The sequence below is a fragment of the Hippocampus guttulatus genome, chromosome 12, assembly GCF_054856545.1.
Source record: "Hippocampus guttulatus isolate MCC_2025c chromosome 12, RoL_Hgut_1.0, whole genome shotgun sequence".
Lineage (NCBI taxonomy): Eukaryota > Metazoa > Chordata > Actinopteri > Syngnathiformes > Syngnathidae > Hippocampus > Hippocampus guttulatus.
This window is the reverse complement of record NC_141272.1, coordinates 19376368-19402647: the sequence shown is the minus strand read 5'-3', so window position 1 is coordinate 19402647 and position 26280 is coordinate 19376368. Positions and strand designations below refer to the sequence as shown.

Genomic DNA, 26280 nt, shown 5'->3' with positions numbered 1-26280 from the left:
GTGCAGTGAGTGATGCACAGGTGAAAATGGCAACTTGAAGGAAATGGAGGGCTGAAGAGGAAGTATGGAAGGCAGTGAGCAGGTTGCAGCTTTAAAGAGGTAGCGGGAAGGGTCCAAGCAGGGTGGATGGGCCACGGTTGGGGGCACCAACCATCGCTGTGGTCCAAAGTGACAAAGAATCTGAATCAGAAACATCTTTATTGGCCAAGTATGTAGAACAACACACAAGGAATTTGTCTCCGGTAAAACACGCTGCACAAGCATCATCGTAAACAAGGACATGAGAAATAAGTAAAGAAGGACATTCCGTAATGAAAGTGTACCGAGGAAGGAGAGGAAGGATCTCATTGTCGCTGAGGTTAACATGGGAGGCTTTCGCAAGCCGAGCAATCAGCTAGCCAGACGTGGAAAATGCCACAAGCTTGGCTGAATTTCCGTATTAGATCATCCTACGACAGCCTACCCAGCACACAATATATCCACCAGTGGTTTGGGACTGAGCAAATCTGGGCCCTCTGTTGGATGGTCAGTGCCTCCCTTCTTCATATCTTATCCGGCTGCAGAACTTCATTGACAAAGGGTCGGTTTCGGTGGAGGCACGACCAGATGCTTAGGAAACTGGCTGAAGCTATGGAGGTGAGGACACAAAAAGGCGAATCACACCAGGCCAACAGGGGAACAACGGAACATCAAGTTCTCCTCCAAGTACAAAGAGGAGACAAGCACACAGCCTGTGGAGGTTGGAAGTGAACCTGCAGTCAGGTCAAGGCCTGTTTCAGGAAGGTAAACGCCTCTGCCATGCATAGCCCACCATGGGCACCGGAGCAGGTACGTCAGGCCTTATGACCCAACCGGATCAGCAGCTTTCCCTGTGGTACGATATTTATTTTGATTGGTTCTTGTTCTATGGGTTACAGTACGCATGATCCAACTGCTACAGCAACGGTAGAGTCCGGTCTAACCTGTTTATCATGAGCTAAGTCACAACCATCGATGTTCTTGAAATAACTTCACCGTGGTGTTAAGTTGTTGCTAATCAGGTTTACCAAGTATATGGGCGGACATTTCTGTGAAATCTTGCCTCCCAGAGTCCCACTGTTCTCATAAGGTACTTACTTCAACAATGCCCTGAATGTGCGTTTCTTGCATTGAAATGATACACTGTGTACAAATTACGCTTTATTCTTTTCAATGATTTTTTTTTCATCAAGTTAAAACATGATTTAAAATGACAATGTATTAATGTGATACAAGAATAACATAAAATATACAATGTAAAAATAAGATAAAAATAATAAAAACCTCCAAACAACTAAGAAGTTCAAATGAAATGAAAATCATTCATACAAATATTCATGTCAGGGGAGTAAAAAGAAAAAAAAAAGCATTATGTCAGATATCGATCATCACGAACATGACATGAAGCACCTGCAGGGAATCTATATGGCACCTTGATTGACAATCAGCGGACAAACGGTTTATCGATACATCAATCCATCAGTCAAACTGGAAAGTCATTCGTCGAGTAGACTTTGATGAATCACATCAGAAGCGATGAGATGTTTTAAGGTACACCAGGGAGGGAAAATGCAGATTCATATCCTGCAAATCCCGATTAGGGAGCAAACGGATTTTATCAACCACTCATTCTTTCAGTTCTCTTTTGAAAACCATAAAGGGTGTAACCAATCGAATATAGTGTGAATAAGGTATGCGACAGTTAACTTAAGACACACCGATCATACGACATTTTTGTGCACACCGTGTTTTACGTCGTACAAAAGCTTGTTTGTGGATCAAAGCTGAGCATATATTGAAACAGAATAAGACACAAGAGCCAAGTCTGGCCTGATCAAAAATTGTCCTTTGAAAAACAATGGCTATATTAACGTGAAATGAATTCTTCTAAGTTGCTCTCTTATTTCTCTCCCAAAGTATCTGCATCCGCGAGAAGATTCCAAAATTATTTCAATCGTCTCATTCGCGTTAACTATAGCACCCGTGCATGCTGGGCAAAAAGCCAGCCGAGAATTCATACATATGATCATGTTCAATATAGCCACTGGCATTTCATTAAGTTTCCATGCATTTATGAACTTTCAAAGTCTTCCATCATGCCTCGATGGACGTTCTTGAGCTGAGAGACAAGACTCTTATTGTGGCCTGCATATGAACCCAATGTAACGAGCATGCTATGAAATTGAGTCTTCTACGGGAGTTTATAAAACAACAACAACAAAACAAACAAACAAAAAAAAAAACGTGTGTCTTTCTGTTCCCATATTTTTTCATTTGACATTCTTTGGTGACGTGTACCACCAGCCAGCAGCCGAGCATTGTTCTTGCCACGCACAGGAGCAAAACTATTCGGAAATACACAGCTGAGGTCCAACCTAGGGGGTCTAAAGTGCATGGTGTGCAATTCATGGGAAGCCTCTTACGGGGGCGGAGGCTCGTCTCTCAGCTCAGGCATTAGAAGTCATTTGTGGACGGACGGACGGAGAGATGGATGGATGGATGGACGTAAAAGATGGAAGGCAGAGGGGTGAGACACATCCTGTGGAGTTCCACTTCTTCCATCATTTGCACTTACTGAGAGGCACTCTTAAGAAGTGCCTCTGTGAGTTCATGCCAGGCAGGACACGTCGGTTTGGCTCGTCATCCGAAAACATTTGTAACTATTCTCAGCCATTTGGATTCTCACGTTTTCCTCAGAGGATGAGTGTGAATGCATTGTTGCTGCCTTTGACACTTGGTTTTTACAGTGAGGATGTCTGCAAATGGACAGCAAACCAAGGAAATAGGCAGGCGCTGCTCTTTTTGCTGCATTCTAATGATGGCATTTGAACCCTTTCATGCACCCTGTAACCTGTTAACATGATAAGCTGCCCACTGTAGTAACCGCTCTCCGTGAAAGGGTTAAAAAAAAGCACCGTAAAAAATGTAAATGTATGTTGACCGACAGTGTGCTTGCCTGGCATCTCACAGAGGAACTTATTGCTACTACAGCTAAGCCACGCGAACAAATGACATGGTATTTCACCTCCGCACCACGCCAACCCTGCAGCATCTATTTTCAGGTCTCATTCTCTCAAGCACACCATTTTTTTTTTTTTTTGGTAACATATATAAGCAACAATGATTTAACAATATCCTGCGAAACGTGTCAAAGACAAAGAGTGAATGTTTAAACGTGGATCTAAGGTGGTGATACAAAGTCTCCAGACTTGGAAGTTTGAACACCAGAGCCAGCAGTCGGAGTCGCTAACAGGCAGCAAAATCATTTTCATACACTGCATCACGTCAGCATGACTTCATATGTTTCCACCATGGATTTGCTACCAATTCTGCTGTCTTTGATTGTTTTTCTAATGCCCTCAAGGTGATTTTCAAGAAAAGAATACTTGAGCCATGACATCACTTGACATGGCTATCACATGTAAAAATGGACTCCATCTTTGATGTTACGTGTGAGCACACCAGTCCTCGAGCCAAAGTCCTCCTGGTTCTAGATTTGTGTGGCGGCTTAAAAGCCCAATACTCATTTAATCTTCTGTTCAATCTGCGCACTGGGGCTTTTCCATTTGAGTGTGCTGTTCTACTTCTAATCTCATTTCATGGAAGAACAGGCTGAGCAAAAACAATGCAAAGTATGATTTGAATATAAACGTCAAGAACTGTAACGGGTGGTCTCGTCACAGCCAGTCTTGCTTTGTGTCTGTCGGTTTTACCGCTCACTTCAGTGATGCAATTGTACCACCAGGGAACTTGAAATGGCATGCGTGTCTGCGTGTGTGTGTGTGTGTGTGTGTGTATCCAGTTTCTCACAGTTTCCGATGTCAGTGATGGTGAAGCTGTGTGCAGTTGTGCAGGAAACACAGTTGGCCAGTCATGACTGTGTTTGTGAACGTGTGCATGTTCAAACCCAGAGAGGCACCACAGAAACAGTGCAAGAGTTCCTACAAGAGGCAAGTGACCTCCGCGACTCCTGTCTCGTCTCTTTTCTTCTCGTCCCCCCCACCCCGTGTAGTTCGTCAAGTTTATGGAAGTCATCCAAGTGCTTGCTCTGGATCTAGACGAAGGCCTCAATCTTGTTGCCGTTTTCCATCTTGACGAAGATCTTTGGGTCATCATCGTGCTCGTCTCTGAGACGCCGGAGGTGTCGGCTGTGACACAGCAGGTAGAAGGGCAGGCAAAATCCCAGCATGCTCAGCGACAAAAGGCCCACGTTCACCTGAAGACAAAGAAAGTCGCGACCGTCACTCGTGCCTTTGGATCAACCCTGCTGAGGAGTAAAACCAACCACCCTCCCTACTGATCACCTCATACTGTATTTGTCCATGGACTTGCTTACCCATAAGGGGTCTCCCTCCAGGGGTCCCACCATGGCCATGAATAGAGGCTGCTGGAGCAAGGCGAACAGAGCGCTGATCAGAGACTGCATGCCTGTCAGGCTGCCAAACTGAGAGGACGGGTACCTGTAGGAAAGAACAAGATTATACTTCAATTGTGAACGGGCTCCAATGTTGAACCGACACTACGAAGGTTGATCGTGAACAAATATGCGCTTTCAAATCCTGGGGCCCCGAAACGCAGCGGTGTCCAAAATATGAACCGAGGGCCATATAATTGCTTCGAATACCTTTACCTACACTGGCGGATTGGATTTAGTGTGTTTCAATGAATTAAAAGAGAAGAAGGTCAAAGTGGCTTTGCATTTTGGCAGAAAGACTTTGGATACCGCTTGGTAAAAAGTATCGCAGCAATCGAATTTCAGCAGGCAGCACGGGATGAACTGTTCGCCTTCTGTGACTATCTATGGCTCAATTTATACAAAACGATGAAACAGCCTCTGCAAGAAGTTTCAAGAGCAGAAGTTAAAGAAAAGAATGTACCGTACACCAGACGTGAAGTGAAATTAGCAGACTATAAGGACTAAGGTCAAAATGTGCAGGTGCGGTTTCTTCTACGATATCACCATATGCATCACAACACTGAAGGTATCACACACTTACACAGCAGCGTAGAGGCCACCAACCGCAGAGTGGATGAAGCCCCGTACAATTGTATGCAGGACGAAGGACAAAATCTGGGGAAAAAACATTTTCTGTAAACAAGCAGGCCAGTGGTCGCAATAACTTGCATGTGGAAACTGGCTTTCATCATTGGATTCTATCAACTCTAAACGAATATTGTTCAATATGTATTCAATCCACTAGATGTCGCTAAAACACCATGAAACGTTCTTTCCATCTTTCAGTTTCAACAAAGTATGCAAGGACACAGACCATATGGACAAAGCACTGTCACATCTGGCCGATATGAAAAAAGGAAGAAGATTTAGACTAGAGCCTTGGATTCCCTCGCTTGTGAGATGAGCTAGGAGAACGTTTGGTTTTTGGATGAGAATGTGACTCACACAAAACTCTTCTGCAAAGGTGTTGGGGTTGCGGTCATGTCTGCCTTTCTAATTCTTTCACACCAAGCTCATCCTCGTGTGCCTTTACTAAAGCGTACTTTCTGCTTTGGGGAACAGCCACATCGGAACAAAAAAGAAGCGCATTCACCATATGTTCCCAACTGGTAAGATAAGATGTGGAAGGAAGGGAACTTAGGGAGCAGTCCAACCTTTCATCCCAAGATTTTGTTGTGCGCAGAGCAACAAGTTCATTATGGGACTCTACCTGTTAGGATTCAGGAAATCCCTTCTGTTTACTGTCGCGTTTGCGTGTGTATACCTGAAGTGGGAGGCTGGGTATGACGCAGGTTACTCCAAAGCACACCAGGAGTAAGTTGGTGAAGATGAAGGCTCGGGTGGAGTTGATGATCTTCTGAATCTTTTTGTCCGGCCGACGAGGCTGGCCAGGCTCCCTGATGGGCAAGAATTAAGCAAGTTCAAAAAATTTCTTCTTCACTTTTCTTGTATCATTTCCCGCCAGAAGAGTCACCAAGATTTTGAAAGCATCCCAGAGTGTGAATCATTTTTATTTACTTTGGTGCCAAGTAGATGTATCTCGATTGTATCTCACCTGGCAGTATACTTGTCATTTTCATCCTCGCAGTCTTTCAGTCTCCAGTCCATGACGTAGCCAATCACAGGGGAAGTCGCCAGACACAATAGCTGCAGTACGCCGAAGATGGACGTGTATGTGCTGACTGGAAGACAGACAACGATGACACTGAAGTTATAAATATGTTTTGTGTTGTTAAAGCGTAGTGAAGATTTTTAAGGCAAAAGTGCAGATCGGCTTGACGTCATAGGGACTTTTTAGGTTATGACCACACGTTTAGTTTTTTTTTTTTTATTCAGAGGTGATTTCACGGAGTGGAACAGCAGAGGAAGGCAACTTGAAAAGCACTGGTGTTAATTTTTTTTTTGTAATGGCCAGCTGAAGTCTCTTACCCACTTGCATCCGTTCCACTGCAACAGCAACAGGAAGGCAGCATGACAGGGGGAAAAAAAGGAAAGAGCAAGAGACGCACAGAAGAGGAAACACGGAGGGGTGTTAACCAGAAGCAACAGATTAGCTGAGTGACAGAGAAGATTGTTAGACGCCACGATGTCAGCATCGACTTGGTCAAGAGGTTAAAACCAAGCATCCAGTGCAAGAAATGAGTGTTTAGACGGTCAAAAGGAGGACCACGCCCAAGCTGTGTGAAAACAAGAGTGCACACACACCCGTGTTGAGCTCTCCATCGGTCAGCGACTCCAGAATTGTGTTCATCGCGCCCATGTAGAAGATGAGGCGCAGTTGGGTGACGCACATGGTGATGAGGCTCAGGAGGAAGATGGGGCTCAACACGCTCCTCATGAATGTCTGGGCTGCACAGGAAATGACAGAGGAGAGCAAGATCACATCTCTGTCGTTTAATATCTGGTGGAAGTTTAATATCAAGTTGGACTCGAGTTGCTAGTAATCTGAGTGGAAGATTATGCGGCGCTTCCAAAACAATAGCCATATTCCATCGACGTGGCACGCCTCAAAATGCATTTCGATCAGGCAAAACTTCAAATACCGTACGAGAAAAATAGACATGATGCTTAAACACGCTTTTTTTTAATCACTTGATTGTTGTCACATCCATATTTCCCATTTTTGCCTCATCCTACTGTCTTTGTGTCTAAACACAGCCGCGACTGCTTTACTGCCTCTTGGGGATTCCGAAAAGACCAACAACCGCTGAGTGGATTTGCTAAAAATGGGTTCCAAAATCAATTCCGTGGTCCATTTTGGGACTAAAAACACCAAATCCAACCGGCCCACCTAGACACTCTGACCCTCAATAATGTGGGAAAAACCAAAATGCCTGAGGGTGAGCTGGATTGACTGATGTCGTCTGGATGTAGCGCAATAACCTACGTTAGCTATCTGGTGATGAGGGCCAGAAGTAACAGATAAAGAGAGTAATATAATAATAATAATAATAGCTTTATGGCTTGCACACTTTCAGGGTGCTGGACACCCCCACCATGTGTGAACTGGAAATTTGTGGGCAAGCGCCAAAGAGGCGCGATTATGTGAAATCAAAGGTTGGATTTGTCATTAAAGATGTGAAATTCATAGAGATTCCATGGATGGAAAATATGGCACATTTAAACCCTTTCATGCACGCTGTAACCCGATAACAGGAGAAGCTGTCCACTGTAGTAACGGCTGTCTACGGCTAATTGTGAAATGAACTTGCAGAGTGGATCCAGAAGTTCCATTTATCACTTCCGGTGATGTGTCTGTGTGGCTCATCTAACAGATTAGCGTGAAGGAGCATTTGTGTTTGCAGCCATTGCTTCGGGAGAAAAGCAGAGCCAGTTGTGGTCTAAGCTTTGCCTCGCAACGCATCATGACACACACTCAGGTGCATTACTTCTTTGGATTTCACAACCGGCAAACGAATTTGTGACAAACGGCCCAATTCTGGATTTACCTTCTTCTTGGGACTTGCACGTCACCTGCAGGTCGACGGCGGACAGGCACATCTTGCTGGCGTCCTGAGAAGCGAGGTCCTTGGAAGGCGGCTGTTGCTGCGTTACTGAGTTGCTTACACTCAGACGGCGCCCCACCGTGGTCACCTGCCGGTAAAACTGCTTCCCTGTGATCTTGTGGTCAAATCCCAGCCAGCTGAATTTGATCTTCACTCTGTGGGAGGGGAGATGTGCCAATGGGAGAATATTAAAGACGATGAGCTGTTTGATTGGATGGAGGTAAAGCTTGTAGGAAAGGCAAAAGGAGAAACAATAGATCACGGCAGTGGCAGATCAAATTTGCAGATATGTTGGACTGGAGGAGGTATGGCTTGGCTGTGGTTCATGTGTGCTCTGTAGTGTGGCCTCAGACAAACTACAGGGCAGTAATTACAGACCTTCAAATATGAGATGACTTACGATTGTAAAAGGATAATAATAGCTGCTTTCCAGTAGCACGGCAATAAGACCTTTAATCGCGTTAACAAATTGGTCTGACATGGATATGTTCAGACAGATTTGGATCTGACCAGACACTCGACGGCACCATTCATCTAAGATAATGTCTTTTGGAGGACAGCTGGAGCCACATATCTGCCTTTTGAGTGTGTCAGCGAGGGTGTGTGTCATGTTTCGTACGTGAAGTCCATGTCCTCCGGGCCAGGGAAAGGTTCCAGCGGCCAGTTGACGAAGCAGTTGATGAAGAGCAGGCAGGCGCAACCGGCCCAAACCAGCAAGATGGAGATGAAGGTAGCACCCAGGTCATAGAGTACCTAAAAGGAGGGAGACGGGCATTGGAGCGTTCGTGATTAATGATCACATCTTTTTTTAAAAACTGAATAAATAAAGGGGGGGCGCACAATCAAGAACAATTTCCTGATGTATTAGTGTGATTATATACACAGAAAAAAATCGGGTGTAAGCATAAAATAGAGTAAATACAGCACGCCATTTTTTTCAGTGTACAGTAAAACCTCGGTTTTCGAATGTCTCTGTTATCAACCAAATTGGATTTCGACCAGAAAATTCGAGATTTTTACGCCTCAGATTATGGCTGAAAACCAGTTTTCGACCAAACTGAGCAAACCCGAATACGCCACTCGACTCCTTTCGGCTTCTTTACGTAACATTCATTGTGAGCAGATGTGTTTGTTGTGATTTACACACCCGCTGAGTGGATTTGCTAAAAATGGGTTCCAAAATCAAATGTTTTCGTTATTTCTGCATAGTGTATTAGCCCCTAATCATGGGCTAATAAAATAGTTTCGGATTTCGAACAGCCTTCTGGAACAGATTATGGTCGAAAACCGAGGTATGACTGTATCTTGAAAAGAGGCGACGCCTCTTGGAACGGGTGCCGGGGATTGTGGGTGACAGCCTTAGTTACCTTAATGCCTGGGAAAGTAACAGCAGAGGAGGCGTACGATCCGATCATCAGGGCGATGAAGGTCGACCTGAGGTCTCCGAACATGTTGGGAAGCTGACAAATAAGCAAGAACAGCAGAAAACATCATGTAGCATCTAAAGGAGGGAGGGGGTGGGGGAGGGGTACAGAAAAGCTCATAAGAAAACGTGCAGAGGTACACATGACGTTTGTAATTTTTCAGAGCTCCATGTTTTAGTAGAAACAATGAAGAGTTGGGAAATGATCTCATGAAAACAATGGACAATCGGATGAAATCTCCTCAGACCGAAGTGCGGATCAAAGTAAAGCACCGCCACTTGAGCTTCATCTCAGCTCCGTCGTTATTGCACGAGGAGGCGATTTGCCTTTGAAGTTGAACTTGCTGACTTGAAAGTGACCTATTGTAACGTGCGCCGTTTCTTCCGAAAACCACACACGATAAAACACGCTGGTAAACAACTGCCGCTGCTTAACAGTAAAGACCAGTGGAGGGCACGTCCCTATTAAGTATGAGCTGCATTGTAAAAAAATAATCTTGCCGTGTTTTTCTTCTCGCATTTGAATCACAACAGAGACACTCTTTGGCCTTGCATCACGGCTCTCGGCACACGCTGTTCTTAATCAAAATACGCTCTCTTGTAAACAGCCCTCTTGAATCGAGCAACAACAAACACGTCAAAAGATTGCGACACATTCCTGCCGGAGCATCGAAGGCGGTGGGACAAGCAGGTACAAGCACGGTCTTCGTGGAAAGACCCTTATGGCAACAAAACCTTTCAACAAACTCTTTCATCATTGTGGTTTATTTTCCATCACGGTTTATCTCATCACATATTACTTTGACAATACTTTGACCGTAAATATCCATAAAGCCCTTTCTTTGCTTGATAGGCGGACGAGCCACTCCCGCTGGGATAAGCTACACTACTTTTGGCCCACTTTCTGGAGAGAACACGCAAACAAGATGCTCGGCAAATGTCCGACTCAGCATATCGGAGGTGGTCAACAGGATTCATCAAGGTCAACACAGAGTCACACATCAAGTATGAGTTCCAATGTGAAGTGTTTTTGGTTCCTCAATGAGCTGTTTGTCACATCTCTAGCTAGTCTGCCATGTGGTCCGTATTTGGATTGCACAACTGGGACCCACAATGGCCAGAAAAGCGGGGGGAGTTGTTCGAGTGATGTTATGGGGGGGGGGGGGGGGGCATTATAAAAAATAAAAAAAAAGATGTTAGCTGAAATGAAACGCCCCTGAGGTCATCCAAATTTTCAGGAGAACTTTGCCTGTAAATGGCATGCATTTTGTCAAAGGAGAAGACAGGACATTGCGCGAGAGCTCAGAATAGCGCATTTGAGTGGGCATCAGGCATCAAAAGGAGTGAGCAGAGTGTGTACTTTCTGTTTTGTGAGTGTCTTTTTACTGACACTTATTGCATAGGACCAGTAAGTCTACAGTTTTATCGATGCGTGCTTCTTTTTTCAAATGTGGTTGACTTTTCTTGCACTTCTGTGCCATAAGTAAAAGAGAGAGGGAGAATCCTTGCACGTGACAAAGATGCCCTTTCACATGTGTACGACAATTGATGAGCATGGTAAAATGTTGCTTTAAAATGTCTACATTGTTTCACGATGGTCATAGTTTGACACTGGAACAGATATTCCCCATTTCCTACAGGATAATGATTTGGATATTGGAAGTGAGCCAGCTTCCTGGAATAGATTGCATGTATTGTCATGAAGTACTGTATTTTCAATCTAATACGAAAAAAGATGAGGGGCCCCTGACACATTCGCCACGTACATATACAACTATACACACTATATACAGTGATCCCTCACTTATAATGATTAATGGGAACCAGTACACCCCCCGGCCCCCGCGAAAGAGGAAAATCCGCTAAGTAGTACCCCCCGTCCCCCCACCCCCCACCCGTACAGGTATATGTACATGTGTATTGTAATGATATGAGCAAATTGGATTTGTTTGTTCAACTAGCGATGCCTGCACAGCGCACAGAGTATACACGGAGAATGCGCATCCGTTCGGCAGTCGTACGAGAGTCTACAAGCTTTACACATGGTGATTGCATTCCCCCTCTGACCAAGACGGCAGTCCAAATTAAAGAACCTCTACTCTTTCCAGAAGTTGTTTTATTAAACGAACCCGCTCGCACAAAGCGACACATGTATGAGTATATACAGTATATAATATTTATAAGGCCAAATGTAATGGTATACATGCACGTAGACGTAAATGTTTGTAGTAATTAACATTACTTAATGCTATATACTAATATATATACACACATGTATAAGATGGATAAGTTAGGTAAGGGTTGTCCCTGAAAGAGTTAATATAAAAACATGGTGAAAAACTGGTAATGATTTAATTTTTTTTTTTGGACTATCCTACTTGTTGGCAAAATGAATGTGGGGGAGGGGGTGAGGGTGATTCATTAAAATTACCGAACTCGCGGTGTCCTAATATTTTTGTATGAAGGTAATGCGTCCGACTGACAGGCAGGTGGCACAAAGAAAACTAAATTGGGAGAGAAGGTGCCAAAGTTAGAAAACGATCCAACATTCAGTCCCCAACCCATGCAGATCAAAAGCAACTGGAGTTCATTTTATTTCCAGGAAGTCCTATTGCTACAGGCAGTCATTTCATTAATTGTGCAAAAACAACCAGATCACGAGTGGAGCCGTGTCTCAGCAAAAAAAAAAAAAAAAAAAAAAAAAAAAAGGGGGTTTGTTTGTGTTGCAACAAGTCCAGACCGGCTTCTACGATACTCCTTGTGATGTGTGAGAGAGCAAGTTTGCCACCACATCTCATTCACGGGCCGGAAAAGAAACGAGGTGGCGCCAAGAGTTTTTTTGGGGTTAGTGGTTGTGCGTCAGAGTCAGGTGCTGAGACAGCTGTTTCACATCTCAAACCAACTAGATGTGCTGATCACAAAAAGAAATTGAGATGATGAACCGTAGTGGAGTGTGAGAATAGATTACAGTGATCCCTCGCTATTTCGCGGTTCGTTTATCGCGGCTTCAATGCATCGCGGATTTTTTCAAACATTCATATTTTTTTTGTTTGTTTTTTAAAGTCCGCAAAAAGTCCGCAAAAGGTCCGCAAGAAGCAGCGAAAGTCAGCAAAACAACAGCGCGTCACATAGAGCAACATATACAGTACTACATGTATATCTTTACTGTATTTTGTTATTCATAAAGTAACCTAACTTATACATGTTTAAATCTATTAGTATACAACATTAAGTCATATTAATGACTTCAAAATTTACTTCTACATGCATGTATACCATTAAATTTGGCCTTATAAGTATTATGTACATGTACCTATATGGGGGGGTCGCTACTTCGCGGCTTTTTGTTTATCGCGGGTGGTTTTGGTCCCCATTAACCGCGATAAACAAGGGATTACTGTATAATACCACTAAATGGTCTTTTTTTCTCCCCTGAAATAAGAATAAGAATGTCTATTGTCATTGTGTAGTGCGCAATGAAATTGAAGGTGCATTCTCCTAAACTACCGTAATTTTTTTTAAAAAGTATGTTACGCTGAGGATTTAAAAAAAATAAATATCCTGTTTAAAAAGATTTCATGTCTGAAAGTGCCATTAGGTGCGGTTTGAAAAATAACACTTAAGACAAGTGACAAAGTGCAACAATTTTGCTGCGACTGCCTCGAGAAATGGTGAGCAACACACAAATGCGAGCAGATCAACACCTGGCCAAGCAGATTAAGCACCCCTCCTGTTCTTGGTTTCACATTTCACTCGATTACACTCACGAGTCTCCTTTGCAGGACAAATAACTAGCAGAATGCGCAGGTCGCATCCAAATGGCGACAGCGTAGATAAGCGGTGCTTCCCACCCCACCTACTATTGCTGTTGCACCTTCCCTGAATAACTCTTTTGTTAGCTCTGTGGTCAGTGTATCCAAGCAGAGAGTGGAAGTGTACACACTGATGGACTCGCTGTTTGGACAGCCATGTAAGGTCTATATTAGTTCCCCAAAAGGTCACATGCAGATAGGATCACGGTTCGATGGGCGGGTTTGGTTAGCGTCAGGCGCAGATGGACATCGGCTGTCGTAAAAGAGCTCACCTCACCACACAGGTATTTTGAAAAATCTCCATCCCAACACCAATGGTATTTGCTTATCTATTTTATTATTTCTGTTAACATTATGAATATATAGAATGTCCAGAGCAAAAAAAACCAAAACAATTAACAAGCACACATGAATATAAGCATGAGCATGAAGAAAAAAGAAGTCTGAAAGCGATGGAAAAATGGAATCAGACATTTTATGAAAGATGTTGAAATGCACTCCCACCTCCACTCTGGGATCGAAACTTATGAAATTGTGCAAGCGGCCCGACGGCGTAAGATTGGGACAAGGCTTTTGATGTTTGCAGACATCAGCACATGTTTCGCAACTCTGCTCAAGAGTGAGTGTGCGCTGACGTGTGTCTGACGCGTGCATCACCGAGTTGACTGTGAAATGACCAAAGAAGAGATGCCTCGAAAGGGCAGCGGGTGGTCTAAAACAGGAAACAAGGAGCAAGGCCTTTTAAGAGGAACGATGAGAGAAACGAAAGAAGGAAGAGGGATTGCTGCAGCAAGTGGAAATTCTGCTGCTTGCCAATGCGCCATTGAGAACCAGCTCGGACCGGTCCAGACCTGACGCGCAGCATACGTCTCCGTTCCACCCATCATAAAGTGCAGCCAAGTGTGTTGGAAGATCAGCAAACAACAGCTGACACACCGCAGCAGACTGGCTTCCACCCACGACATCACGTTTCCCTCCAACGAGGGGGTCAAACATTTGAACAATGATGTCGGCCCATCCCAGAAGCATGCGAGTTTTCTTTTTCGTTCGAAGGGAAAGGGTCGCCCGGGAGTGCAACGAAGGGCCGCTTTGCAGCCCCTCCAGATCGGCAGGTTGCGCAGACCCACGCGCTACGTGACGCGGCCTACACGCGTGCCAAATTCGCACTCATCCACGAAGTCTCATCCGCACGAGGCTGCATATCGGCGACTGCTGCTGCGTTTTGCCAGCTCCCGTCTAAAATTGCCACTCGGCTTTGCAAGCAGACACTCACTTCATCCTTTCTACATATTTCCTTTCATCTGTGCGGCGGTCTGGAAACAAACCACAAACTGTTCTCTCGGTGCACTTCCCCCCGCACCCCTTATCGAGGGGATGGCGCGTGCGTCAGGAAAACTATGATTTGAAAGATTCGATCGAGGCAGAGAAATGCTTCAGAGTAGGGAGACCAAACCCGGGAAGCAAGAGGTGCTCCAAAACGTGCCGAGAAATGGAATTGAGGGGAGTTTCACATACCATACTACACATCCACGAGAATCTATCAGGTGTGTTGACTCATTCAGTAACAGCCAATTCTGGACCAAGTCTGAAAAGACGTTTAAAAACGTCTTTGGGAGTGAATGAGTTAAGAGTCGCACAGCAATTGCCCTCATCCAGGACACAGGGAACGGAAAGTGAGCATCGCTCAGACAAAGAGGAGAAACAACAAATGAAAATGCAGACATGCGGTCATAAAGGTCACTCAGTGAGGAGTGAGCGGGGGGATAAGAGCGCATGCTGTATTTTTGCGCTCTCCATAGCCGCCGAGGTTTGAGGGGCTCTCCGCCTTACAATTAGGAACGAAGAAAACTGATACGCGACATCCGAGCTGTGTGACACAAGCCTGCTTTTCCCCTCCTTGTTTTTCCTGGAAACAAATAACCTCGACATGAAGCAATATAAATACAACCGACAGGGAGCAATAACTCACACCGCTGAAAGCTTGGAATGTTGGTTGAACACACATACGTGCCGGTGTATATACCGCGACATGCACATCAGGTCAGTTTTGACAGTTGGAAGCAGGTCCGGCCTTGCTGTAACTGGAGCTGGGCAAAAACAACCTCTTGACTCGAGAGCGGGGCGAATGAGGAGAAGGCAAAAACTTGCATGCTAACCACCTGAACAGGAGACGGTAAAAAGTAGGTGGGGAGACGCAGACAAGCATATCAACACACATTCCCATGTTGCGGCTTCCCCTTTATCTTCTCGGTATCAAAGTGGAATATGATTGCTCAGCCTGTAAAGTAACACTGATGCGAAAATGCCCAAAGGTTGGGTGCGCTTTGTCAAATACGATGGATAATATGTGGTTTGTGCAGGAACTGGTTGCGATCCTTTGTTCACGCCCCGTTCTACATACTTACAACAACAACTGGCGTGCACACAGACTTGCAGAGTTATCAACACACACTGCCATGATGGACACTGTACGGTGCATCATCTGCTCTTGTGCCGATGAAATAGTCATGAGCCGTCTTTTTCTGGCCACCAGACAGAGCAACCGAGCAGCGGTGAATAATAGATGACGTGCTTCTCTTTACTCGAGCTCTCACGTGGCCTCTCCTGTGATGCAGCACTTTTATCTCACTGATGGGTTCACCCTGACCGCGCTGGCTTTTCTGATCCACTCCAATCCTTCCATTTGCTTCCGTATCCACACGACCACTCAGAGTGAACGCAGACGTTGCCCAATGTATCAATCTTAGCGGAACCCACAGAACGCACAGCCATTAGCTCTGTACGGCCATTTCTCAAGAATAACACACATTCATTTGCAAAAATAACAATAATAATAATCAAACAATTAAAAAGCATTCAAAATCAAGGGGGTGTATTAAAAAACGGTTTAGGGGAAAACAAAAATTTGTCATATTGTAAAGGCGCTGCGAAAAAAAAGTGTACTTTCATTCCAATATGATATTTCATTTATATATAAATGTGGTAGTTTTGATCATTTCACCGACAAAACTGAGGACCGATGAGTACAAAGTATGCTCAAAACGTGTGTTTTTGGCATTCCGGGCTTCCAGGTCACTTCCTCGGCCGGTCGGAGCAGCAACGAGTTTCAAGAAGTGCCGCTAAATCACAATTGCCTTTGGTTGTCTGTTGTTTGCTATTAATTGTTTTATTTGTTCATATTTATATATGAACAAATACATAAAGACATACTTCAAAATGGCGCCGCGAGAGTGGCTGCCTTTCCAGCAGCTCCTATATTTTGTTGTTCTACTTCTTCCTTTCATAACTTTGCTGCTGTGAATCTGGAATTTCTCCATTGCGAGACTAATAAAGGTTTTCTTATCTTATCTTATATATATATGTCTTTATATATTTTTATGCAGTTCACTTTGCTGCCCTTATTTTTAGCTGTGTGTGTTTCAATGTACTGCATGTTTGCACTGTATGTTGCATATAGAGCATATTTGACAATAAAGCTTGACTTGACTTGACTAAAAAAATCATTTTCGCTACTAACCCTGAATCTCAGAGCATCACAAATGCTGGCAGTTGATAGCTGTTAGCATATCATATCTGTTGCTATTGCATCCGTTCGACCTAAATTTCCCCAGTGTGGGACAAATTAAAGATATCTGATCTTATCTTATCTTAACAGGGCGTCGGATTTCACGCTTTACATTGTTAGACAGCAGAAACTCTCATCTGTGATTTTTTTTAATGTAACTTGCACACCGCTGTTGCTGCTGCTGTTGTTCTTAAAACAGGACTCACGCCATGGCAATTCCAAGAATCAGTCATGGCTCAATCAACCTCGAACAGTCACTAAAATCTCGGCTACCAAGATGCGTAAACTGCACATCCACCACCACGCATTTAATTGCGGTTGCACATGCGCAAAAGCAACGTCGTTATCCGCATCGTATCGATTTGTGGCTGAGACGAGACCGAAACCAAAAGTCTACCGCACCATGATGCTAAGCTTTTTATCGCCCTGTTGTTGTTGTTGTTTGACTTTTGGCTTAGTCCCTTTTAGTCTTGAGTCGCCACGGCGAGTTCAGACTAATCGACAACACAAATTACTATTCGGATAAAAATTGAGGGTTTTTTTGAGCATCAATACCATGTGCACCACATTATCACAATCAATGGGCGATACCCCCGAACCTTGCGGCTGAGCCGAAGCTCATGACACTGGGTCGCTGAGCAAAACGCGGGAAGTCAATTCCCAGTCCCCAAAGCTTGACTGCAGCAACAAATTTCCACCAGTAGAGGGTGTTAACAGACTACAAAATATTTGAATACGAGTCACCCATCAACGTAGCCTACCAATGTCTGAGTGGAAATTGGCCAAGGATAGTGCAACTGCGTATATTCAAGGCAGAGATTCTGTGTTGACCCGTTTTTGTAGCCAATTTATCAGAGTTTTTTTTTTTCCACGCCAGCCCAACAGAGTACGGTAGGTAACCTCCTGCAAATCAGGGGCGCGTAATATTCATGAGTACAAAGAAAAATACAATTCTGAAGGGTTGTTTTTAAGGTGCCGTATTATATTGGGCCATGTGTTGTCACTTCTTTGAGGTAGAGGAATGGTAAACCACCATACAAAATGTTTGTCAGATAAATGTCGCCATGCTGATGAAAACATAAGGTCCTTGGTCGGGGCAAAATTAAGCTGGGGTTTTGGGACATTTTGCTTTGACTTCATGACCTGGCCAATCATCTCAGCATTTTCATGACCGTCTGTGATTAAGAAATCATAGCAGTGCTCTTACCGTCAGAGAGGTGAAAGTCATGCACATGCCTCCGAATCCATTCATGGCCAAGGCAAAGAAGATCAGGATGGACAGATCTATAGGACAAAGCAGATTAGTGGACCAGACAGACGCGGTGTCATCAGAGCAGGCTCATGTCAACTGTCAGATGTCAAATATGATTGATGTACGAGGGTTGGCATAAGCGGTTGGACGTACTGTTGGGATCGCTGGCTCCATAGGCGATGAGGAGGCAGGAGAAGGCAAAGCAGGCGCTGGAAACACAGAGTCACTGCGTGTGAACATGTAAAATAGTATAATATACACTCGATATAGACCGGGTCACGTCTCGGCTCTCACCTGCCCAGAAGTCGCAGCTTCCGCGGCCCATATTTGTCCATGACGATGCCCATGGGCAGGGTGATGGCGGACAGCAGGAAGGAACCCACAGTGAAGGCCAGGTTCAGCATCTCATCCTGGTCCTTGCAGATTTGCCAGCCGTTCATCTCCAGGTACTCCTCGGCGTCGGACGCCTCAGAGTCAGATGTGTTGGAGAGACTGAAGTTGGAGCTGTTGTTGTCTGGATGGAGAGAAAACGATGAGAAATGAAGGGGCCGCGTGCCACGGAGACATCTGAATGCATATGTCACTCAATACATGAATACACCTGTGAATACTTGTTGTGCGGGTCATTTTTGGAAGTAAAAAAAAAAGAAAAAAAGAATTGTCATCCTTTTATCATTTCACTCTTCTCTCATCATGCATTTGTTATCTTATATTATAATGATTAGAACATTCTCCCTCCCTCTCTTGAAATCTGAGCTTACTGCTCAAATATGCCAAGTGATTCAACGGTCACGTAAACAAACAGTCGGTTAACAACACATTCCGAATCAACAAGCTCCCAGAATGGTAAAGCGCTGCCTGCCCGCCCTCTTTCTTCCCAGTAGCGGAATCAACACTCAACACGTGCATTCTATTTTTGTCCATCTGCCCTACTGGACTGCATTAACAGACCGGTGCGCTACCCAGGGAGGGCTGACATCGAAAAGCAACTCGTTCACCTCGGTCTGCTTGGGCTCAAACTGTCAGGAAAACAAAACACAAGGACTCAGCAGTTTGTACTTTTATCGCCATGAGGGACGGAGGAAAAAAATGACTTCGTCATCAGAGTGTTTTCTTCATCTTCATGCTGAGGGCACGTTGTCAAGTGCGGCCACAGCCAAATACATGTGGTTTTTATGATTCGCAGAAAAGAAAAAAAAACCTGTAGCTGAAAAATATTTACGCTGTATTTTAAAAATGAATTGCACTTATTTTCATCCATTTTCCATTCCACTTGCCCTCATCAGGATGATGCTCACACTTTATGCCAATTACTTTTAAATTAAGTAGTTTTAATTAGTTTTTAGAGCTTTTTTTTCTTTTTTTTGCCACATATATGGAGACATACCGGGACCAAAACCCGGGTAGATTCTTCCACTCGACCACTCAACTCACCAAATTATGAGTACAAAAGCTGTCTTGTTTTTATTTTATTTCATGAATGAAAATGTTTTGCGCGGCACATTGTGGCAGGTTTGAATCAGGCTCCGGCCTTCCCGTGTGAAGTATGCATGTACTCCCCATGTCTGCGTGGGTTTTCTCCAGGTACTCCGGTTTCCTCCCATGTTCCAAAAACATGCGTGGCAGGTTGATTAAACGCGCTATATTTGTCTCGAGATGTGATTGTGAGAGCAAAGGCTTTTTTGTCTGTGTGCCCTGCAATTGATTGGCTGGCAAACAGGTCAGGTGTACCCTACCTGCTGCCCCAAGACAGCTGGGATAGGCTCCAGTACGCCCGCGACCCTCGTGATGATTAGCGGGTTCGAAGATGGATGGATGGATACCGATACTTTTCAATTTTTTTGTTCACTTTTGTTAACTACAATAAACTTGCACCAAATCAGTAAAAAAATAAATATGCTTACTATTTTTTTTCTTTAAAATATGACAGGCATGTACTATTAAGCCAACAATATGTGCAAAATGTGAGCACAATAATTGTTTGAGAAAGAAATTTCACTTGTGAAGCTATTGTAGCGCGAGTGGGATGTTTTTATTTTTATGATGTTTTAATCTGCCCGCTGAGATGAAATTTCATGTCCAAGTAAAAGCATTCATGCCCCGCTCCCCCCTTTATTTATTTATTTTTTTTTAAATTTAAGACGACTGGAATCCTCTTGGAATAGTCTGGTAAATGTGGTTTTACACCCTCATTTCTATGACACTACCACAAGTTGTGGAATAGCTCTTCAAGAGGTGTTTTGCACTGATCGATACAGTTGTTTTATTTATGTATTTTTTGAAGTGTATCTTCTAAATTAGGGTGATCTGGAACCTATGAAAATGAAATCCTTATTTTTGCACAATATCGGCATTTCGGTTTTTTTCTTTATTTGAGCTCCTTTCAGTGCTCATTAAAAACAACACCCCAAAACCAAAAAATAAAAAATAAAAATGCTGACTCACGAAAAGCTCTGTGTGTCATCAATTGTATGTGTCTGATGAGCACACGTTTGGTCAACAAAGTAGGATGCTGACAGGGTGAGGTTAAAGATGTGTGCAGTGTTGCCTCCTCTGCGAGATTGTGACGTGTCAGCTGTCAAATCAACAAGAAGCAGCACTATTTTCCCCGCACGGCAGCTGCATACTCAAGTGACTGCAGTGATTCAATAGCCCTGAACACCCCCCCATCACACACACACACACACACACACACACACATTGGAGTTTGAGTGTGGGAGGTCAGTGTTGAGCTTACATCCTTTAAGGAAGTTTCGAAGCCATAAAAAGGAAATTCCATCTGACAGTTTTGCCACTCCGACACATCCTTTCGAGCTGAATTCTACAATGCACCCTCCAAAGTCAAACAGTTCATTCCACGACACTTTTAATTTCAAGAACAATCAGCTGTACAGACTTTGTCTTAAATCGCAATTTCACATTTTTCGCTGTCGTACAAGTTAAAACGGTAACGACCTTTAGGTTGTTCACCTTCGGGGGCTTCACTGTACGAGGATCCTATCCAATGTGGTTTAATGATTACCGTCAAACAGAACGTCAGTGGATTCAATCAATGGAAGTGAAATATACGCACGCCTTTTAGTGGCTGCCGAAATAAAAGGCACTTGATGATTTCCAAAAAGCGACTTGGCCCCGGGCGGTTAGCATTTGAGTATCCGAACACTTGTGCAAATGTGACAGACTTAAATGGGCAAACCTTGCAAACCACGAACAGTTTCGATGGTAATATACACGTTATACAGATACACAAGTGACTCTCACTTCCCTTTGTGTCTCTCTGGGGCTTGGGGAACTTGTATAAGGTGTCAGTATTTAGCCAAATTCTAAGGAGGACAACAATGACAGTGACTATAGTGCAAGGAGAGATAAGCAGTGGTGCTTCTTCCTGACCTGATTATTTTGTCAACTGCAAAACAATTAAAGGCTGCGGGGAAGGTCAAAGGGGTAACAAAGGTCCTATAAGAATGAATAATCCATACAGGTTGATCACTTGATTATTTGAAAATAATCTATTCAAATAATATGTCAATTAATCATGGTTGTGCATGTGAAGACAAAGCTATTTTTTTTTAACACAGTGATGACAATGTGCAATCTCTCAGTCGAACCCGTATGCACAAATGAGCGCCCAAGCACAGCTTTCATCACTTCCCCTACAAAGCCAGAAACAAGGCTGCTTTAATGAAAGGCCTGATTCAGTGTAACTTCAGCTAATAACTGCCCGGCAAAGCAAGCAACTCCCAAATGTCTGCAGGCGATGAATCACTCCTGCAGCCTGTTGTTGACTTACTTTATCTGACCTACATTACTGCATGGTACAATGAACAGCAAACACATATTTTTATATTCAGGAGGTCTCCCCCACCCCACACACGTGACCATGGTGGGCCAAGGACAGAATCTGCCAAAAGGCTAATCTGAGCCAACTGTAGTTTTATTGTTGCAGCGCAGACTGAAGCTTTTGAAATTTGGAGCTTAGTCATCACAAGTTGTTTTGCCCAAAGGATCCTCAACTTTTTTTCCATTTGAACTGGTATGCTTGCTGAAAACGACCACTCCGTCATTGTGTGTGCTTTTAATGCAGCGTGTTATACCGGAGACAAATTCCTTGTGTGTTCTCCATACTTGGCCAATAAAGATGATTCTGATTCTGATCACGAGATTTCAAAATTCCTCCTCAGCATAAACACCACACAGTGGGTCTCAAAAGACACCCGAGGTGTGGTCACACATCCTATTCATCACAGTGCAAATCAAAGGAAGACAAAGAGAAGATCAACTAGTAAAACATTGTGAGGTACAAAGGCCAATAAGCATTTGTGTCATCCTTCGCATGACAAAGGTCACAAATTATATTCAAATAATTGTGTTTGGGGTTCACGAGTGCTGCTTTGGAGAGTTCCGATTGACTTTGCAGAGGAACTCACATACATCAGACAATAACAGCAGCAGCTAGAGTAAAGCTCAAAGTGAAACGCAATTCATTCTATGATGCCGTTTGACTTATTTTTCAAATTTCAATTCAGTTTTCACTTTTCCCTGTATTTATTTGTGCCGGGCTAAAACTGTTGCCATCATAAAACCTTTACTGTATTACCAAATGTGCAGGCATTATTATATTTTATTTGAATTATCGCTGATGTTGTCCTGAGCAGCCAATCACACATGGTAAAGATTGGAACGGACACATTTTGTTTAACTTTTGAGTCATATTTAAAAAAAAGATAAATGTTTTGATACCCACTCTTGACTTTTGTTCACTATGTTAAAATAATGCTGAAACTTTGGTACTTTCTCTTCATACTAAATGAAGCTTACCTGGTGCTTTGCACAGGTAGGAATAGAAGCCCTCTGACTTGAGCATAATGAGCAGGGATCCCCAGCCCAGGAGCACAGCAGAGAAAAGCAGGTTCTCGATGACCGCCGTCACCGCCATCCACCAACGGCGGCTGAAAGCCGTAGCCAAGGTAGGAGCCATCCCGACGGAGAGGACAAGAGCGGTGGAATGCTTCACTCGTGTGACAGGAGAGATGGAAGGTCGGCTAAAGTCGCCTGGATGATTAGGGGGGAAAAAAGGGAGAAGGGGGAATTCAAACAGTGGCGGTTCTGGGGGGGGGGGGCAACGGGGGCCAGTGCCCCTGTAGCACCGATTCTGGCCCCCCCTGTGGCCCCCCCTCTGAGCGCAGATTACGCAGTCGTGCCGAGTCGCCGACGCGAAAGGTGGAACCAAAGTGCGTGATTTAACATTCTAGTCGGACCCTTTAGTGCGCTGCGCCATTTAAAAATGAGCGGGAAAATGAGAAGCAGTCCGCAGAGAAGGAAATTACCACGACACGAGTGCTATTTGCGCGTGTGTGTGTGTGCGTGCGTGTGTGTGTGTAACTTTTTTAGTCTCCCTTTTTATTTTTATTTTTATTTAACAGGATCAATATATAAGACATTGCCTTTTAAAATTTGGATAATTATATGCATGTAAAACATCTAGCTTCAGTGTATTTGCAATTTTTGTCCCCGGCAGGCTGGTACCATATCATCCCCTGACTTGAATATTCTCAACAGACGTATTGTTACGCTTGCAGACATTTTAGCCCTCCTAATACTGTTTTTTTCTCATCACTGTAATGTTATGACTACAATTTCAAAGTCTGAAGAAATAAAAAGTCAAATAAGATTTCGAATGTGTCTTTTTAGCCCTGGGTTGAATGTGCCCCCCCATCAAAACCCCTGGCCCCAGCCTGGCCCCCTCAGTGAAATTGATCCAGAACCGCCCCTGAATTCAAATGAATTAAGTTGAATGTTGTTGATTTATTGAACTTCTTACTTCAAACAAATAAAAGAAATAGAACATTTAACCACGACACAAAATTGGATAATTTGCTCACTATATATTGTATAACAGTGATGGTGCAAGGCTTGTAGTGGCAATTGATGGAAAGTTTTTACCTTGGAAAAACTTTTTTAAAAAAACATCAGTTCTAAGAGGCCGTGGGACACAATCGTACAGGCGCTTTGAGAAAAAAGCAGTGACTCATCCTGGTGCTTTTGTTCCTTCCTCAAGCCAATGTACAGACTCGACTCAAAAAAACAGCTGAGCACCGTGGGCGGGTCAACCCCCAGTTCACGCACTGAAAGACCTTGAGACATCTGATTGGAGCGTGGGGGAAATAGCTCTTCGACTACTGGCTGCTAATGACATAGGAAACGGAGCAGCTGCACGTGAGGATGCTGCATTCAGCTTGTACAGAGTACAAATGGTTCTGAGAGGAACCCTTCCCAGAAGTGGTTTTACTTATACACAAAAAACAAGTATCGTCGATATAATGCAACAGCTCAAATGACCCAATGTAATAGGATTTTAAAAGACTGTTGGAATTTTCAAGTTTACAACATCCTGATAAGTGACAACTGACAGTTGTCTTTGGATGACTGATTCATCGCCACGACAAGTTAATATTTAAAACTGATTCAGTAGATATATAAGCCTTAAACTGAAAGCTATTTAAACTTGGGCGTGTTTTGCGCAAAGACGGTTTTCAATTTCGAGACTCAATTGTTGGGTTTCGAAAAAGCGACAGTACATGAATGCAGCACCAGCTCTATCCGGTTCGAACCAGCACGGCGCGAGATTGTTTTTCAGGGGCTTGAAATGGACATCATGTCCTAATTTGTATGGCATGTACGGGACACAAACACAAAACGAGGGCATTGTGTGCTTCTAAACAAGTGAACATGACAACAAGAATGCGACATTTTAACGTTTCGCTTGTCTTGCTAAAATTGTGTCTTTACGAAGCAGACAAAAAATACAGTAGTCGACTCACACATTTGTGCACGTACAATACATTGCCTATTGTTAGATTTTCTTTTGTTTTTGTTTTGCATACACGTAACTTCTATTAGTCATCACTTAGGTAGCGCCGCGCCTGTACAATATGTTTTTAAGATGTGTTATAACAAATCGAAGCAAGTCAGCACCTCATCATCATCATCACGACAACGACAATAAAGACAAAGTCAGAACGCCAAAACTGGTCTGAACTGGACTGCCTATCACCACACACTCACACACGCTCACACCCGCGCACGCACACGCACAGTACTGTATCTGCGTGTCAAGCGCCCCGCTAAAAGAATGTCTCGGTGTCCGGTGATCCAGCACATCATTCTTCCGGTTACAAAATAAAAGACAGTTTCTCCATTTAATTTAAACTATATACACTACAGTATAACTAATGCATTATCGTTTATATTCATCTGTTAAATACACATACACGGGTATTGGATGACGCCCCTAAATGTAACTATAATTTTCCATTTTCGCAATTTTTAAGCTTTTATTTCGGTCAGTATATTATTATCCGGAACTGAACGAGGTGATCTTGGGGATTTTTATCTCCAGTACACGACTAAGTAACGCTCAGCTGTTTGGAAAAACAACTGTCAAGGAAAAGTAGTAAATGTTGCCGAACGGGGTCGGGGGGGTGGTGATTGAAGCGGACTCCTATGCTACAGGCATTTAACATGTTCGACTGTCAGAAAATAATGACGATATAAAGGGCGAACAAGACTAAAGCTTATATCTCATAAATAATAGTGTCCTTCCCCATATATCAAACAATACGAGGCTCGGTGTAATTTAAATTATCTGTCACATTTTTATATAATTGAGTGGAATGGTGGCGAAAATAGCCAAACTCTGTTCAGCCTCTTCTCTAGTCAGATGCGGTGAGTGTGAGTCAGAGCATCCTCGATTGCGGCGGCCCACCTGAGTGTGCGCGGCTTCAGGGACAAAGACACCTCAGTGTTCAGTCCAATCCGCCTCTTCGCGTCCAGACGTCCGTCGACAAGCCGGTTGAGGTCAAAGTTGTCTCGTAGCACGTGCGTGGTCGTTCTTTTAGTGAGTTTCTCCATTCCCTTGTCATTGTCGACATTATATAGCGGCCGCAGAGCCGATGCACAAACAACGTCGCCTTCCCATTGGTGGAGGCTTGTGCCAAGGGGCGCACTCCAGCCAATCAGAGCGCGCCAGTGCCGAACGTGCTTTGAGTCTCAGCTGTAGTGTTACTAGAATAAGACGTTTTAGTAAACACCACTTGATCGCTCATGAGAATCGTTTTTACAAAAGTATTACTGCATACAAACCGCACGTTATTGTAACGTAATTTCGTTATACTACTTTCTGAGGGTATGGGGAAATAAGAGACAAGAAACATTACCTTTTCAGGTTCGTTGATCTGTACTTATTTTC

General features: G+C 43.8%; 1 protein-coding gene across 2 annotated transcripts; it reads right to left on the bottom strand.

Annotated features, from left to right (window-relative positions):
* Positions 1 to 1166: 1166 nt before the first annotated feature.
* On the bottom strand, positions 1167 to 25998 carry LOC147197761 (large neutral amino acids transporter small subunit 4-like). Of its 2 annotated transcripts, XM_086125651.1 has the most exons (15): positions 25798 to 25998; positions 22851 to 23084; positions 18327 to 18546; positions 18186 to 18241; positions 17988 to 18064; positions 9348 to 9440; positions 8600 to 8733; positions 7924 to 8135; positions 6680 to 6823; positions 6404 to 6421; positions 6030 to 6156; positions 5739 to 5871; positions 5016 to 5089; positions 4355 to 4478; positions 1167 to 4234 (listed from the first exon to the last, which is right to left on the bottom strand). In XM_086125651.1, exons 2-15 carry the CDS (start codon positions 23008 to 23010, stop codon positions 4073 to 4075), a joined length of 1734 nt encoding a protein of 577 aa, XP_085981777.1. In that variant the 5' UTR covers positions 23011 to 23084; positions 25798 to 25998; the 3' UTR covers positions 1167 to 4072. The 2 variants fall into 2 exon arrangements, with proteins under 2 accessions (XP_085981777.1, XP_085981778.1); XM_086125652.1 differs by lacking the exon at positions 6404 to 6421 and having other exon boundaries at positions 25798 to 25997.
* Between the last annotated feature and the right edge of the window lie 282 nt (positions 25999 to 26280).

Bases quoted from the DNA above. Each gene is read 5' to 3' on its own strand.
- LOC147197761 (XM_086125651.1), bottom strand. From the start codon at position 23,010: ATGGCTCCTACCTTGGCTACGGCTTTCAGCCGCCGTTGGTGGATGGCG. The intron at 18,242-18,326 runs GTGAGAGCCGAG...CTGTGTTTCCAG, and splicing joins AAGCTGCGACTTCTGGGCAG to CGCCTGCTTTGCCTTCTCCT. The intron at 4,479-5,015 runs GTAAGTGTGTGA...TCTTTCCTACAG, and splicing joins GGTGGCCTCTACGCTGCTGT to GTACCCGTCCTCTCAGTTTG.